This window comes from Nematolebias whitei, chromosome 1 (genome assembly GCF_014905685.2).
Source record: "Nematolebias whitei isolate Nwh7 chromosome 1, NemWhi1, whole genome shotgun sequence".
NCBI lineage: Eukaryota > Metazoa > Chordata > Actinopteri > Cyprinodontiformes > Rivulidae > Nematolebias > Nematolebias whitei.
In genome coordinates this window covers 36,252,475-36,271,409 of record NC_056498.1, presented here as the reverse complement: position 1 = coordinate 36,271,409, position 18,935 = coordinate 36,252,475, and the positions used below count along the sequence as shown (strand labels likewise).

General features: G+C 39.3%; 1 protein-coding gene across 1 annotated transcript in view; it reads right to left on the bottom strand.

Moving 5' to 3' along the window:
• Window positions 1-18,935, bottom strand: part of sema4f (sema domain, immunoglobulin domain (Ig), transmembrane domain (TM) and short cytoplasmic domain, (semaphorin) 4F) — a 92,295-nt gene that overhangs the window by 16,559 nt on the left and 56,801 nt on the right. Inside the window, exons 2-3 of the mRNA XM_037676715.1 lie at window positions 2,428-2,573; window positions 87-146 (exon numbers count right to left, since the gene is read on the bottom strand). Coding sequence (XP_037532643.1) covers window positions 87-146; window positions 2,428-2,573 — 206 coding nt within the window. The remainder of the gene's footprint in view (window positions 1-86; window positions 147-2,427; window positions 2,574-18,935) is intronic.

Below are 18,935 nucleotides of genomic sequence, written 5' to 3'. Positions count from 1 at the left end.
ATATATATATATATATATATATATATATATATATATATATATATATACACACACACAGGTATATATACTGTACCAAAGATTCTCACCTCTGTCTTTCCCTTCCCCAAACAAGAGTTTCTTTTCTCCTCTGGCACCTCCCAGACTATCTGAAAACAGAACAGGGAAAGACCATAATCTGTGTTAGAGTTAAAATTATTCATCTTCCATCATTCTAATTTATTTATTTTTACTCTTGAATCTGTGAAATAGAAAAAGAGCTGACCCATTTAAACAAACCAGTCAAAAACAGTACAAGTGTTTATTCTATAGAGGCAAGCGATCATACAAACTGTACGTGTAAGAGACAAAAGTGCCCAAAGCTTTTCTCTTCAGGTCTGGTGGGACCCCCTTGTGTGACTTTAATTGTCCCTGAACATTTATTTTTCCTGCTGACTCATCGGTAAATCAACTTCACCCTTAGTTTTATTATCAACTGCTCCCTGCAAGTGTTTTTCTTTCTCTCCGTGACTACTGGGGAAAATTCACGTTCACTAATGTTGTTTACTCAAAAGACCCACAATTCACAGAAGGTGAAGATTTTTAACCGGCTTTAACTTGCAAGGGCAGCATTCAGGACAGGTCACATACATAAATACATGTGCATGGAGAATATGTCACAGGATGAACCCCAAATGTGGTCTTCTATTGACTTTTATTACATTAACAGTTCAGTCGAGTTCAGTGGGCATTCATTCATCCAGAAGCCAGCAGCAGTCCCAACTCACAAAAGCTCACGGATATGGTTCATGGGCATCAGGGAAGCACCGCAAGTCGGTCTCCAGGTCGAGATAAGAGTGTTTTGGGAGACAACAGAGCAGCCAGTCGTCATGGCAGGAGGGAAAGATGTTCTCAGCCACAATACAAAAACACAATGTAAAAATGGTCATAAACGGGGGGGTGGTGGAGCAGAGGTTAGAGAATGTGGGTCTGTGATCAGAAAGTCAACTCCCCAGACCAGCAACATCAAAATGTGAAAAGGAAAGATGAAACACCCACACCTGCCTCCACCCTCAATTCCCCCACTCTGGGCCCTTTAGCAAGGCCCTTAACCCCCACCATCTGCTCCCCTGGGCACCATAGACAGAAGCTCTCTGCTCCACACAGAGGGCTGTGGTAGCTCGGTGGTCTGTGGTTGTGTCAGGAAGGGCATCCGGCAGTTTTTTTTTTAAAGCCAAGTCTTCATGTGATTTAGTTCACTATGGCAACCACTAAGAAAGGGAGCAGCCGTAAGAAGAAAAAATAAACAAAACAACAACAAAAAAAACTAATTTCTCACTAAGGTTAGGTTTGACACCAAATACCGTATATGCACTTTTTTTCTTTAGCTTCATGTCACACATAAATAATAAGTCTTTTTAAAATTAGAATTTGCTGATAACATAACATGCTGTCCATCACTGATACCGTATCATTCTGGCTCAAATGCAGCAAAGCAAACCATGACACTACCACTCCCATGCTTAACAGATTAAATTAGTTTCTTATACTGGAATGCAGGTTTAGAAGATCCTTCACATATTTTATTAAAAAGCTCTAAATTGGTTTAATCTGTCCACAAAACATACTGGTCAACAAAGTTTTAGATCTTCCTTTTTTTATTATTATTATTTATTATTATTTTTAAGAATGCATCTTCAAGGATAAAAATAAATGAGCTGCATTCAGTTGAACTTGTTAGGAATCCAACTTCCTTAATTACTGAAAATTCGCACCATAATAGTTCATGAAACAAGACTTAGGTTCTGTATGGACATCAGTGTTCTGGTACTTTTAACAGCCTTGATATAATGCATTTAAAATCACTGTTTAAACTTGTTAGTAACATTTTCTCCTCTGGTTCCATCAGACGTCTGAACTGCCCACAGAGTCTCAATGAAGTCTTTGTTGTGCACTTCACTTACTGATAATACTAAAAATTAAAAGAACTACCATCTGCTTCTACTTTTATTATATTATAATGTAGTTTTAACTGTTCAATATCTGTGTTTTTATCTGTTTGAGCTTTCCTTTTTTGTGTAGTTTGCTATTATTTACTACTAATGTTTACTCACCGAGGCCTGTAATAATCAGTTTCATATCTAATTTTTTTTTAAATAACAAATTTTCTTTGAATCCTTGAATTCTACTGGCAGACATTATTTAAATTATTTGATTTCTGTAGATCTCCCCTTAAATCCCACCACCAGAGTTTCACAACCCCAACTTGGGTGTGCTCAGAAACAAATTATTAAACATTTTCAATTCGGTCACACTTATTTTTAATCTACTGGGGAAATCAGATCATGTTTAAGCTTTTATCTTTACGGAAATACAAATATGTCACTGCAAGGATTAGGTTTTGTGCTCATAGATCACAAACAGACACAATATTTGACACATATTCATCACCTTTTTGGGTTGCTGGTTCAGGTTGTTGGTGTCTATGGCTAGTATGGCGTCTCTGGCGCCAAGGAACAGCATCCCTGATGACCGGTCCAGTTGGAAGGTGCTGAAGTTGGTCACGCCCTTAAATATCTCTTGACCCAGGATGGTGTCTGCAAACCAAAAGAAAAGATTTTATGAGTTTTTGTTCTGCTGTAGATCATAGGATTTAAATATGCATCAAGTGCAGATGTGAGCAACTTAAGGCTCGAGGGCCAAAAGTGGCCCTTGGACAATCTCAAGCAGGCCTTCAAAAATCAACTTTTTAAATAAAGACTGATTTAAAACAAACAAACCAAAAATAAGCAATTTATCAACAAGAATTAAGGAAATTGTAATTAAACATCAAAGTTCAAGCTCAATAATCCAGTTAAAAATCCAACAATGTTCAGTCAGGTCATCTGGACGATTTATTTTATTGCGGAGATGTTTCATCCGTTTAATTCAACATCTTATGCAAAACTTTTCAAAAAACATTTTTAAGTCATTGCATTTCCAGAACTAGACTGAACCTTAAAGACTTAGAAACACAAACATATAAGTTTGTTTTGCATAGTTGTGCTAACATGTATAACATGCTACGCTAACATTTGTAATACTGGAATATTGTCACAAGAGCCAGTTTACAGAGTACGTCTTATATTCATAAAGGGTTTTGGAAAGACTTGTTTTATAAAGCTAACTGCTACAATAAGAAAAAGGTCTTCTAGATTATTTGTCATAAAGAAAATGTATTTTCCAATTCTCTATGCGGCCCTTTGATTGCTTTAAATGTCTTGATCTGGCCGTTTGGAAAAAAATGTTGCCCACGTCCGACCAAATGAAACAGACTGGAGTTTACTTCCTCCTTTACCTGTGTAAATGTGAACCATTAATCATACGGGCAGCAATAGTTTCAAAGAAGGGGAAGATGAAAGCAAACCCTCTGACCTTTAAAATAACCAGAACCCCAGAACAACTAATCACCTCTGAATTTGTAACATTTCTTTATTCTATTCTCTCTTTGCCATTGTGTCCGCATGTCAGTTCATGATGCTGAGCTGGTTTGAAGCATCCCTCTGGATTGTTTGCATCTATTTTGTATACTGCACCCATAATCAAAATTAAATGTCCCTCCTGTGGGAGAAATAAAACAAGCTGAATAATGCGGCATCGTAACGTACAGTAAACAATAGATTCGTCTTTACATAATACACAATATCAGCTATATTCGTCTACTCTGCTGAAAAGTATCACATGAATCAAATCCTTGAAGCTTTTGAATCCAGTTCTGGCTCTTGTTTGCTCGCTCACTCAGACCTGCTCCCGCCTACTCTTTCCTCTCTACAACAAAGCATTGTATGTTTTGTGTGTGTGCATTTATGCCCAAACAGCTGAGAGGAAAAAAAAGTCCAGATGTTTGCTCAACATCTATTGGAGCTCCGAGACTTTAAAATCATGTGTTGTAGTGTTAAAATGAAAAATGTTTATCAGCTTACTATTTTTGATACATGCTCAATAATTCAGATTAAAAAATGTAACAAAGTCAGATCCTCTGGATGGATTCTTGTTGTTGAAACGTTTCATCTTTTATCTAAAAGACTTTGTCAGTCTGAGGAGCTGCAGTAAACTCAATCCCTTCTCTTCGTGGATCAACAAGTTTGCTGGTGACATCCAGAACTAGCTGTTCACATGATAAAGGAGGACCATCAGCCTAATGACCGATCACTAGTGCCCTGATGGCTGCTTGTTATTCACAGAGGTCTGAGTGATACTAGCAATGTTAAACTTATTAAACAGGGGCGGAGGCCTCCGTGTCCAACTGTCCCCCTCTTACAATGATGTTATTGTGAGTATCGCCCTCTGTGAATAGCAAGCAGCCATCAGGGCACTAATGCTGATGGTCCTCCTTTTGCATGTGAACAATTAGTTTTGGCTGTCAACAACAAATTGCTTGATCCACTATGAGAAGGTGCTATTTATAAGACTGAGTTTGTTGCAGCTCCTCAGACTGAAGAAGTCTTTTGGATAAAAGACGAAACGTTACAAGAAGTATCTGTCCGGAGAACCTGACTTTGTTACATTATCAGCTTATTGTTGTTTTTTTTTTTTTGTTTTTTGTTTTTTTATATTAAAACTCTGGTCTTTTGAGAAGCTCATGAAAAAGACCCGATGTGCTTGAAGGCAGAACAGAATATTCACAAACACACTCTCATTTCCAAAGACGCTGAAGCAAGTCTATCAAAACACACAAGTTTGACACACACAAAAAAAACCATCATCCACAGGTGACATATTAAACAGGATTAAATACTGAAGCTAATCTGACAAACATGAAGTATAATTTAACCTCAAACAGACATCACACACTAGTAATGTCACTAACATGACCCACACCCACGTTTGAACACAGTGCAGACGAGACTTTAAATATAATGCTGTGTTAAGCATCACATTTACACACATGGAAACATTTACTAATGAAAACCCAACATTTTTCAGTCAGGTCATCTGGACAGTTTCTTTTTTGTGCTGAAATGTTTCGCCTTCGATCCGGAAGGCTTCATCAGTCAAGGAAAAACACACAACACAAAACTGATTCTTCCCCCAACAGCTTACTCCAAAGTGAAACAAACCAGTTTTGTTTGTGATAAGATGGTCTCTTTGGTATGCCCCCTCCTCCATTGCCGGCCCTCTTCATTGTTGACAGTCGTGTCAAACTGGTTGAAAACAACAAAGTCCATGCTCAATAATCCAGGTATACAATCACTTTGGAGTAAGCGGTTGGGGGAAGAATCAGTTTTGTTGTGTGTTTCCTTGACTGACGAAGCCTTCTGGATCGAAGGCGAAACGTTTCAGCACAAAAAAAAAGAAACTGTCCAGATGACCCGACTGAAAAATGTTTGATTGCAATCCTGGATTACTGAGAATGGACTTTGTTGTTACTAATGAAAACATTTGATTAAACTGAAAAACAAGGAAACTCTGCTTAGGGTTTGTGCATATAAATCATTTATGTTTAACTAAAGTTGTTAGACATAAATAATAAAAGAAACAGAGCTAAAGTATTAAAAGAATATCAACTGAAATAAAAATATATATAATTATTTCAGCCTTTTAATCAACTTATCCAGTGAGTATTTATTATAATGTCATTAAGTAGTACACACCATTCCCTATCTTCCATTTAAACATATTATGTAATTTATGGTGTCCTCAGATGTTCTTATTATGAAACTCAGAAAAGATGGAAAATAGGAAGAAGTAAAAAAAGAAGAAAGAAGAGCTCTGTTGGCGATGATCTTACAGTCTATTTTTGGTGCCAAATGTAATTCACAGCATTTTAACTGTGTGACATTACTCCTGTTAATAAATTATGTTCTTTTTTTAAATAGAGATCTTGATTTACTGTTGTCAACCCAACAACCACTATATTGTACCAATACACAATCCTGCTTTGTGTTTCGCACTGCTGGTACTACGGCCATTCAGTCCTTTTAACTATGTTTATTGGGTCTTTTTTTAGCTCCCGCTCGAGTAGCCCAATGGAGACTCCTAAGTGATGTAAGTAGATGTGAATGGTCCATGCATAAATGTAAAATGGTTGGCCAAACTGAACGCTCTTGCAGTGGCCACAATAAAACGGTTGTCACGGCTAAAGTAGAACTGTCTTACTTGTTGCTCTTCTTTGAGCAAGTGCAGCACAAAGTAGACTGATGATGATTCTTCACCTTGTTCTGTTTCTTCTGAATGTTTGCAGTGTTTTTAAAAGCTTTGTTTTTAGAAAATAAACCAAAGACTCAGAACTACAGTGTCCTCTGTTGCTGTTGATGGTGATTGTAATGAACATTAGGTTGGAGACATATCCTGTTCATATTTTTTGGCGTAACATAAACTGTGGCATCTTGGAAGTGGCAGAAATGAAGATGTTGAGGTTCTCCTTAGGAGTGACAAGAATGGATAAGATTAGGAATGAAATCATCAATAACAGGGAGATAAAGTTAAAGAGGCCCGACAGATGGTTTGGACATGTCCAGAGGAAGGACAATGGGTATATTGGTAGAAGGATGTTAGAAATGCAGCTGCCAGGAAAAAGACAAAGAGGAAGGCCAAAGAGGAAATAAGTTGGAAAAAGACATGGAGGTAGCTGGAGTGAGGACAGAGGATGCAGAGGAGAGAGTGAGATGGAGAAGGATGGCTTGCTGTGGTGACCCCTGAAGAGGGAAAAGCCAAAAAAAGAAGAAGAAGTAATCTGTGGCCTGCTAGGATCAACCAAACCCCTCAGCAGACAAGCAAGTACAGCACAGATATTTGTGACACTGCTACACTTTCCATTTAAAAAAAGCCATAAAAACAACAAATCCTGTGAGTCAGCCCACGAGCAGAAAAGAAAAGAAAAAAACCCCACAAATGATTGTTTTGTGGAAAAAACTGCAAGGAATCCTGCTGCTATCAACATCTGAATATTTTATCCCACAAGGACACACAAACTGGATCAAACTCCTGGTGAGAAATTACTCAGACTTTGTTTATTTTTCTTGATTTTCAAATAGGATTAAGTACAAAGTATTAACTGTGGCTATGGAAGCAAAACATAGGAACAACTGTGTTTCTGCTCTAAGTAACATGGCCGCCCTGAACTTCTGTCTTAATCACAGCAATCCCCCAGCAAGGCAAACATGCAGATCATTATAACTGCTCTGTCGTTTGATTGGCAGTTTTTGGTCCAAAAGAACCCATTGTGAGGGAGGATCTGTGTCTTCTAGCGTGTGTCTCCTTCTTGTGTTCGTTCTTGCTCCTCGGTGTTTCTTTCTCGTGTAATCAGCTCCTGCCTCCGCCACCTGTTGTTCTTCCCAGGTGTTGTCATTTGTCTGTCATTAACGTCCCTATTTAAATCTACGTCTCTGTGTTCCTCATTGTCTGGACATTTCCCTGTCAAGCTCCATGTTCCGTCTTCCCTCCGTCTTCCCAGCATCAGGTAAGTTTGCTGCCCCGTCAGCCTTTTGTTTCCTTTAATAAATTACTTCTTATTATAAATATCAGAGTCTCCGTGATCTGCTTGCATTTGGGTTCGACATCTAACCATCAGAAACGTGACATCCATTATGTAGGTTATATAGAATGTTGACTGGATACTCACTCCTGACTGTCAGTATTTTAAATTTTCCAACACAAGCTTGCTGTAAGATACATGATGCTTTCAAACACAATTTTAACAGCTCACTGAGGGTAATAAGAACTGTTGTCCCACTATGGAGCAGGACTAACCAGGTTATTGTGTAATATCAGGTCAATGCTGTTGTGTAACTGGAGCTGTGTTTTGGGTCTTTGGTTTAAATTTTCAAGCTTAGTTTGAAAGAGTGCTACAAACATTCAGAAAAAAATAAGAGCTGAGACAAATAAGTTCAAGAATCTTTACTATCCCCGAGGGGCAATTTGTTTCACAGTCAGTAGGCACATAAAACATCCATAATAAACAGGACATTGAGACATTAAAATAATACATGAAATCATCACTGTTCGTTGAGAAACCTGATCGCTACAGGGATGAATGAGTTTTTCAGAATGTTTGTCCTACATCTGGGCAGCAGGCACCTGCATCTAGATGGAAGCAACCTGAACTCACCATGGAGAGGGTGATCAGGATCTGCCAGAATCAGCCTGGCCTTGTTCATCAGTGTCTTTTATTCATAGTTTCAAAGAAAAGTATAATGATGACACAGCCTGTATTTTTCTGCAAGTCCAGCTGAGAATATAAAACACATTTAAAGGGGAAAGTATTGTTACAAAACTAAATTTAAAAAAGGACATTGATTTGATTGCCAAAAGAAGACAACTGGCTAAGTAAAGATGAGTTACAACTCCATGCATTTCGTAAAATTACAAGAAAAAAATATTGGAAGAGCCCATTTATTATGGCTTGAATGGGTTTCAAAGGAACATGAATTTAGCTGCTGTCATCTAAAACGAGTGCAATCATCCTTTGTTAAGGTTACAGTGGGTGAGCCTCAAAGCGCCACATCAGGATATTTCTGACCAGCAGCACTCAGCATTGACATGGTTTTCCACTTTAGAGGCCATCTGTCCATGTGTCTGTCCACTTGTGTTCTGTGAAAGGAAAAAAAGATGCCAACACTGTGACGTCTGTCTGAAACCCAATCACAGACATTGTCGCTCCTCTCTCCTCCATCCACAGTCCATCATCCAGTTAGTCTGTCTGTTTCCCGTAACATTTCACATGAATGTCAGTCCTCGTTCACTGAGGAGCCATCTGTTTGACTACAGACCTCCGGGCTGTCAAACCACAAGAGTGGCTCTTATTTGCCCGCAGAGGGGGGCCGGACACACTTCCTGTAAATCAGCTACTGTCAGGAAGGAGATGTGGAGCAGTACAATAAAATGTCTGATTAAACGTTTGAGGAACGTGCTGTTCTTCATCCAGTTTTATGACCAAAGCTGCTGAACACTTTCTTCAGTCTGTTATTAAAATGATACAAACAAATTACGAGAATTATTTGTCCTCTACTTCTTTTTACATGTTTTCCCCTTTTGTCACTCCGTTAATTTTCTATCCATTTCTCTTTCTGTTACATTGATACAGTGTCATTCAGCAGCCTATGTCACATCCTGTTTTGAACTTATGTCCACATATATGTGACCCGTCACGTCAAACCCAGGATTTAGCCAGATTTAGTCAAAACTAACAAAGCACATTTTTCCATTTTGATTCCAGATTATCCTGATATCATGAGCGGTTCCAGAAATTTGTCTTGACTATCTTACTAATTGGGTTAACCACTGAAAAATCAATGAAAATCCTATGTTTAGCACATTCTAATGAGGATATCTTGACGATGTTGGGAAAAGAAAACTCCAGTCCATACTTGGTTATCAAGATTCCCCAACTGAGGCAGCATGGTGGCGCAACTGGTAGAGCTGCTGCCTCTCAGCGAGCAGGTCCCCTCGCACAGTGATCGCTGGACATGGGCACCGGCGACCCCTGTGACCCAAAATGGAAGAAGCGGGTAAAAGATAATGGATGATGGATGGATTCCCCAACGGGAACAAAACAAAAAATAACTTTGCTAGTGCACAGAGATGGTAGCAAACAAAGACATTCATCCATTATCTTTTACCCAATTCTTCCTTTTCAGGTCATGGGGGTCACTGATGTCCATGTCCAGCAGTCACTGTGCGAGAGGCAGGTGACACCCTGGAAAGGTCTCCAGTCCAACACAAAGACACGTAGAGACAAATGAGACAACATTCACTCTCTCTCTCTCTCTCTCTCTCTCTCTCTCACCTAGGGACAATCTAGAGTTACTAATCAGCCTAAGATGCATGTTTTTGGTCTGTGGGAGGAAACTGGAGTACCTGGAGAAAACCCACACATGCACAGAGAGAACAAGCAAACTCTAACCAGAATGGTCTCGGACTGGAATTTGATACAGCGACCTTCTTGCTGAGAGGCAACAGCTCTACCAACTGATCCACCGTGCCACCATAGACATTTTCGCTCTAAATCATCGTTAGTCATTGGTACTGCTTAGATAAGTTCTTCAAAGCATTCATTAGGATTATACTTCTGACATTTCACTTAAGGGACCCATAAATAAGTGGATTTTTTTTAATCATATTTGGATAAAATGCAATTATCGCAAATTTTTCTGCAATGCACTTTAGCTGCATGTATCTCTAAACACTATGTTGTGACCTAACTCTCAGTTCATTGTGACAACTCATGTATTCTTGCAAAGTAGATGTGAACATCAGTGACACGAGCCAAGGGCGAGATTTGAAGCTACGTCCTTGTGAACTGGTCCTCACAGGCTGTGTAGGACACACACACTTGTGCACGCACACACTTGAACATGATGCCGCCGCCTGCTGGGTGCCCTAATGTAGAGAGATGATTCCTAGAGCTGCACCATCTGCCCTTGTTGCACACAGTCACACCTCTAAACCTAAACAAAAAGTCATTACTCTGCAAGAAACATGCCACCTTTGTTCTGCTTTAATTCCTGCATTTTAAAATTACCTGCACTGTGACATTTGCAGCATTGTGCCCGGAGAGCTTTGTGAATAAATCAGAGCTGACAGAGGACGCTCCGCAGGCTGAATAAATGCACTTCCTCTGCCGACAGAAGCCTGCAGGTCAAGTCTCACCTCTCGTCTGAGCCACTCCTCTTCCTCCATTCATATGTTCACCTGTGTGTTTGTGTGGCCACACACGTGCTGGTGACATTAACAAAGTGACACGTTTCAACAAGCAGCAGCTGGACAGGGTTTTATTTATAAGTGATAATCTTTCAGATCTATGCAGCACCATTTGGAATAAAGAAGATTAATGAAATAAGAATTTAATGGATGGAGACTCATAGACTCAACCACTGAAGTGTCTCTGTGGCCACATCTTGTTTCCTAATAACCCTAACCCTCGGCCTTTTATTCGAAGTGTGAATGCTTATTGCTGAATAAATTTGATGAAAGCTGCTAGACAAGCTAAATCTTATTTGAAATACACTAATAGCTGAAAAGTATAAAAAAAGATTCTTAAAGGAGTACCATAAAGGGAGAACTAAATACACAAAAGTAAGATCAAATTAAGAGAAAAAAAGCAGAAAAAAATCTCATATTAACAGTATAAAAGTTAAAATGTAAAGTGTTATGTGTTGTCATCATTGTATGTTATCATACAATGGCAAAATTAGTTTTCTGCAATTGACCCATCACACATGGGATGCACCCAGGTGGAGCAGCAGGTAGATATGTAGGCACCCGGGGAGCAATTAGGGATTGGGTGACTTGCTCCGGGGCACCATAGCATGTGGGCATGGCAGAGAGTTGAGCCTGTGGCTTTCTGGTTGCAGGTCAGCTGCCCTACTTCTACACCATCTTGGTCCCCAAATATATAGCTCAAAAAGTGTAAAAAAAAAATAGCTGAAGTTTTGCTGAAAAAGCACAAAACACTCAAATTAGTAGAAAGAAACTGAAAGAACACACACAACTAAAAAGCAGTGGGATAGAAGTTAAAATTACCCGAAAATAACTACAAAGTTGATGAAGAAAAAAGAAAGAAAACACAAAAGCAAATGAGCAGAAAGAAGCACAAAAAGCCAAACCAAAAGAAAAGCTAAAGAGAGCAGTTAAAGATGGTAAAGAGCACGGGGAGTTTGAAGGGAGCCCAATTCAGTATCAACAAGAAAAAAAATAGCCTGAAAAAGCTAAACATTTCAAAAAGTTAAAATTGCACGAATACCAAAAGTCAGAGCAGATTTTCCTGAATTAGCAGCCTGAGTGCGGACCTAGTTGAATGGAATGAAAAACAGGATCTTAATAGCGTTAATGCTTAATGAGCTGCCAAACTATTATATATTCTATATTTCTGCATAATTATCGATGCTCATTATCTCAAATACTCCCCCAAACTGCTAAATCACTTTGTCCCAAAGATAAAAAAAAAAGTAGTTCCAAAGTGGTAGTATGTGTAGAAAACAGTCCACTAAAGAAATGCAACATTTTGTTTTACTATTCCACAGGGATGATAATGTCTAACAAATCACATGTGTATGCATGAAAGTAGAGGTAATGATTGATAACAATAAAATCTTTTAAACCAAGAAAATATGCTCCGTCTATGAGAGCAGCTTTATCTGTGAGTGAGGCAGCGATTTATTTCCTGCATTCACTCCTGTCAGAAGGTACAAAACAGAAATAAGAAAGCCATAATTAGGGATTTATTTTTTCATTAAGTATGTTTAAATACACATCTAAAGCAAAAAGCGACTGGCGTGGGTCTAAATGAATAAGTAGTTTTAAAATACAAAATTCTCCCCCCTGCCATGAATCATTCATTCTTTATCCATCCATTAAACATGACACAGAGACTTCTCGGGAGGGATACCAACAGTGTGTGTGGGGGGGGGGGGGGGGGAGGCGGGGGTGTCCATTAAGATTTTAATAAACCGACTGCTGCTCTGAGGGACCAACCTTGGTGTCTGTCTGCGGGGCATTGTGGAACCAAGAGACAAGTGATAAATTATACACCTCCCTCCTTCGTCTGTCAATCAAAACTGACGGGATGGAGAGGAAAGATGGAGGCAGGCGCACATGCCCCCCAGAGCTTCTGAAAACACACTCGGTGACACGACACAGCTGCACAATCATCACAACGCCACAGGCTGCACCTTTACACCACCACCAGCCACTCAGGGCCATTTTATATTTTTGCAGCTGCAGCTATGTCTAAATTGAACAATTCAGCAAAACTAGTTGGGATGTTTAGGGACTACAAGAAGCTTTTAGCAGACTGAGTGCAGACACACCAGCAGGCTGACATTTAAGCTAACATTAATGTACATTAGAGCTGCGAAATATATCGAAGATTGTTGCAATATCATAGCATCACAAAGGACTAACATGAATTGTTGGCTTTTATCTTCCAGTTATCAAGCATTTGTGCTCTATGCACCAGTTGTTGTTGTTTTTCTTTAGACCCCTCCCTTCTTCAGGGGTCGCAACAGTGAGCGAACTTTCATGAAAAATTTAGCAATAGTTTTACATCGATACACCGAACCTGCAGCCTCAGGATTACAAGACCGTGGCACTAACCGCTACCGCTGCCCGTTGCTCTGCACACCCAAAAATATACATTTCAGTAGATATAAATTAATAATAACAATAACACAGGTAGCATGATAATTGTGCTAAGAGCAGCTGGTTGAATCAAAGGCAGCTGGACATTGTTTTTGATTCTTGAGGCCATTTTGTTTTCTAAATTAAGAAAGTTTCCAGATTAGAAGCAAAACACCCCAAAGAGTTTGAAATAGATGGTAACACTTTACAATAAGTTGAAAAAGTTAAGTCTGGTCCTTTGGACATTCAAAAAACAAAATAAAACAAAAAAAGTAGAAACTTTTCATCTGAAAGACTTCGAGTCTGATGTGCTGATGAGCACCTTCTCTTAGTGGATCAACCAGTTTGCTGCTGACAGTTGTTATTGCTAGTATCACTCAGCCCGCTGTGAATAGCAAACAGCCATCAGGGTGCTAACGAGCCATCATTAGGGCTGATGATCCTCCTTGATCATGTGAGCAGCTGGTTTTGGTTGTCAGCAGCAAACTGGTTGATTCACTACGAGAAGGTGCTATTTATAAGACTGAGCTGAATACAGCACCTCAGACTCAAGAAGTCTTTCGGATGACAGACGAAACGTTTCTTCTTTTTTTTTTTTTTTTTTTTGTTTTGTTTGTTTTTGTTTTTTGAATGTCCAGAGGACCAGACTTAACTTTTTTAGATTTTTCTACCTGGATTATTGAGCATGCATCAGGATACTTTACAATAAGCTACACAGGGAGCGCCTCAGGAACAATTCAGGAACAAATCAGGAGCTAATGGGTAGTTAACCAGTACTTACTGGGGAACACACAGCCAAGCCTTATTAGGGGGCTGCTGGTTAGTTACCTTGTAAATGAAGAGGAACTAATCAAGAACTACTGGTTAGTTACCACAGTAACTGAGGAGAAATTATCCATTTGGGTTCTGAATAAACCTAAAGAGAAAATCCAATAAAATCTGTAATCAATAGGAAACAGGTTTTTGACAACTACGAGCTGTGACCTCACTGGTGCAGGGTTTATTCAGAACCCACAGCTCCAGCTTTCTTATGTGGAGAGAGGAGAACCTCCCAGAAGGACAACCATCTCTGCAGCAATCAGGCCTGTATACCATACCATTTTATTTATAGAGCACTTAAAACAGCTACAAGGCCAGCCAAAGTGCTGTACAGACAGAACAACAGACGACACACGAAGCAATGTACAAAATGAAGTAAATCAAAAATATAGACATAAAAACAATGCAGATAATAAATAAGATGACAAACCAGTGTGGAGCGTACAGGTTCAAAACACAGATCCTCTGGTGTTGAAAGCTACTGAATAGTAGTGAGTTTTTAAATGGGATTTTAAAACCGAGAGGGAGGGGGCCAGTCTGACAAGCAAAGGTAACTCGTTCCAAAGTCTTGGTCCTGCTACAGAGAAGATGTTGATGTATGGTAGAGTGGCCAGACGAAAGACACTCCTAAATAAAAAGGAACATGGCAGCCCATCTGGGGTTTGCCAAAAGGCACCTGAAGGACTCTCAGACCACGTTCTCATAATGGGGTATTATTGTGTGCAGAATTTTGAGAAAAAAGATTCATTTAATACAATTTGGAATAAGGCTGTAACATAAAATATGGAAAAAGTGAAGCGCTGTGAATATTTTCCGGATGTGCTGTATGTTGTATATTCAAGAGGGTTTATATTTTTCCGCTAAGTTGTTGCTCCCACATTAAGAAGATTTTATGACCTTTTAGTTTGCAAACCTTAGGCTCACATTTCAGGTGAACACACCTCGCACTTCCTCCTGCAACGTAAAAGCAACCCGTTCACTTCCATCCTTCTGCAGTGATGCAACAAAAAGCCAAAACATGTTTGAGCCACGGAAGAAGCCATTAGTCACGGCTCATAAAGCCTTTGCTAATATGTGCCACACTTGAAAGACTGGTGCCTGCTTCCACTCAGGCCTTCCTCCTCTCCACTCAGAAGTGAAGACATCAAATGAGCTAAATGACCCTGATACTCAGCGTTGGCCTCTCCTTTGAGATTCTGCTTAAAAAGGAGCAGCAACACACACACACATCGCTCAGGTCCAGAGAGAGAAGTGGAGGATTACGAACCGTGAGGGGAGAAGGTTGAGAGGAGAAATGAGGAAATCAAAAGAAAACATGAGGATGTTAACGCATCAGACAAATTAAAGAAGAGGTGAAGATGAAGAGAAGAAGGCGCTGATGGCACATTTTATCAGTCACTGCTCTGCCACTCTTCCTCTTCTTCATGTGTTTGTTTCTGTTATTCCCTTTTCCTGATGGGATGCGATGCAATTGTGTGTTTATATTCGGATGAATTTAAACGACTCCATAATGCCATTCCTTCAGTTCCCTCGTCTTCACCTTCCTGTTCGCAGCCTCCCACCCCCCCTTCCCCTCTCGTCCTGGCTGTGGGTGATAAGCGGTAGCACTACTAATCAGGCTTGCCCTATATTCGCCCGTGCCCTGCAGGATTAGCATGCGTGTTGATTTAGAAGCTGGTTGCTGGCAGCATTCAGAAGTGTGCGTAAATAAAACCCTGTGTGAACGAGAAACTCCACTTCTGTAACAATGAGTCATCACGTTCAAACATTTGAGATTTTTAATTTTCTTACAGAGAGAAAAACTACTACCAAATAATACCGGCATGTTGATGCACAATTAAAGCAAAGTGCACAGTGTATTATTAAGTATTTATAACAATTACTGAACACTGAACTGAGATAAAATTAAATGATGAGCATTCCTTGAAATGATGGATATTGCTGTCTGTCTTAAAAGCCAGAGTTTAAGACTAAGAACATCTCAAGTTGAGAAATGACATACCTGTGGCCATTTTGTTACTAATAGTGTGCCACAAGGCTCATATTTAGGACCCACTCTTTTTTTTACTATTTATACAAGTAATGTAGGTCAAAACATTCCTGATGCATCCTTGCATCTCTATGCTGATGATACAATTGTTCATTGTCAAGCTAACACAGTTGCCAAAGTTTTCCAGCTTCATGTCTTGCTTAACTCTGAATGCCAGAAAAAGCCTTGTAGCTGCTACTTTCCTACTGGCCACTGATTATGGTGATGATATTTACATGAATGCTCCTGCCAGCTCCTTGCAGATGTTGGATGCTGTCTACCATGGCATACTAAGATTCATAACTGGTTGTAACTAAACTGTACCCATCACTGCACCCTGTTCTCCTTGGTCAGTTGGTCATCATTATCTACACGTACAGTAGGCTCTCACACTGGTTCATTTTCATCTATAAATCCCTCCTTGGTCTGCTACCTTCTTATATCTCCTCCCACATGCCACGTCGTCGGTGCAGTTACAGCGTGCACTCTCAGACCTTCATTACCTGTGTTCCTTCAGCGCGGACTGAACTTGGCACAAAGGCCTTTTCCTACTCTGTTCCTGTAACCTGGAATACCTTGCAACAGGAACTGAAGCTGTCCTAATTTCTTTAGGGGGATTTAAACATTTGATAAGGTCAATAGAAACATCAAAGCAAATATGTTCTTGTTTTTAGTTTTTTACCTTGTTTTATATGGCACCTTGATTTGTTTTTATAACACTAATTTTACTTTAATTGCATTTTACTGTAGGTTATTGTTGTCTGTCTAAAACTGGTCTCTCTTATAAATGAGTCATCGTGACTCAATGAGACTAACCTGTGTACATAAAAGTTGAATGAATTTTGGTCAAACCTTGAGAATAAAGCTATGTCAAATCTCACGCAACAACATAAACATGTGTTGTGACTAACTCTCAGCTACTACCACATCAAATTTTAGCTCAATATATGTCAAAATCACAGAGATAGATCCATTTATGTGTAGGTTTGATAAGCTGTGTCAGCCATCTTGTATTGGTTTGACTCCCAAAAGTTTATCTGTTGTAGATGTGCGTCCAGTTGATTTTTCTGAAAATTTCATTAAACTCCATCCAGTAGCTCATGGGATATTTTGCTAACAGACAAACAGGCTCATCTCCAACTGATGCTCAAGCATTAACCAAGGCAGGTCATACAAAAAGTAGCACTAATGTGAATAACTAATTTACAACAGCAACAAATTTTAGCACAATGTCTGTAAAACTGACTAAATGGTAAATTTATATTGTGTTTCCCACGGTCAGTTGGCTGTGGTGGTCATTTTGAATTAGGTTGGCTTCAAAAGTTAATAAGTTGTAGAATTACGTAATAATTACTTTCTGGAAGTTTCAAAAGGATCGTCCGGTGATAACTAAAAACATCCACAGGATCTCAGCTTGAAGATTTGTTCAACAGGACTATAAAGATTTATTTATTTATTTTATTTTATTAAAGAACTGAATCATCATGAGATGAATCTGGAAAGCATACAGTGATGAGTTTTAAACAAAGGTGCTCACCCGCCTCTGTGTTTAGGTTTCTGGATACTAGATTCAGTCTAAACAAGGAGAAAATATTCGTCTCCGAAGCCAGAAAGCGGTAGAGCAGACCAAACATCTGCAGCAGCAGAACAGCAGAACTGTGTTCACCTACAATGAAGCACCTTGTTCTCTGTGAAGTCGGAGGCAAACCCCATGGTCGTGAATTAGCACCTGGTCAAAATGAAGCTTCTGTCCAGGAACGTCTGACCTCCGTTGTGTCTTTAAAACACTTTGCAATATTGGCAAAACGTTTAGTCCCATGTGCCTCATTGTTGCTGATGAGCAGTTTTTAAAGAAAGACCTGTCAAAAACTTTTCATAAATCAAGAAGCTCCACAATTTTTTCCTCAAACTGACAATAATGTGTTCTTATTTAGAAAAATGTTTAAGCAACTAGTGACTATAAATGGGTCAACAACAACAAGAGTCACGGAAAAGCCATTTTGGATTGAGGAGTTCTGCGTTGTTGATGAGACGGTACATATTTATACTTAGATTTGTTGAGTAGACCAGGGGTACTCAAACATTTTGGGTTCAGGAACCCCTTACAGGGGAGAAGAAGTTTCAAGGGCCCCCTCATAACCTTCACATTTATTAAATAACTTTCTTCAATTTGTCTCTTTAATGCAATAGAAATATTTGTGTAATATGAATACTTAAGACTGTCACAATCCTCGTGTTTTAGACCCATTTGCAGGCAGGCAAGCGAAGGCAGGAGTTTAAATAAAAGGATTTATTTAAACAACAAAAACAAACGGCTGACAGGGCAGCACAAAATCCTACTTCAGCTAAATACAGAGCAAAATCATCAGACGGACGGATGGACGGACTGACGGACGCAGGACGGGCAGAGGAGGACTGAGAAGTCTGTGCAGAACAGAACAATGACCAGACGAGGAGTGGAGGAGAGAAAGGCTTTTTATAAGACAGAGGGAGAGGGAGTAATGAGAGCACCTGGGCAGGTGGCTGAAGAGGGACAGGTGTGAATGATAAAGACTGAGGAGTGAGTGGAAAGTGACAACACAATCAGATACATAGGAACAGAAATCACACAAAGAGCAGAATAACAAAAGTATAAAGAGCAGAGCGGGGAACACAAATAAATATAAAGAAAACAGACAGGGGCAGAGCCTGTCAAAGACCTGTTCTTTAATAGTGTTAATACAATTTTTATCATTTTAAACATAGGGTATTTTTCATTCAATCCTCACTAAATTAACAAATAAAATTTATATCAACTTCAAAAAATTACAGTTTTGAGAAAATTAACAGTATCAAAAACAACTTTAAAACTTTACCTATTCACTTAATGAAGATAATAAATGTATCACCACTTTTTCAGATTATTACAGAAAACTCTTTGCATAAAACTGAACAGAACCATAACAGCAGTAGTCATATCAAGTAACGGGGCTTAATTTGTAAACCATTCAATGCTGGAATGCAAATTAAGCCC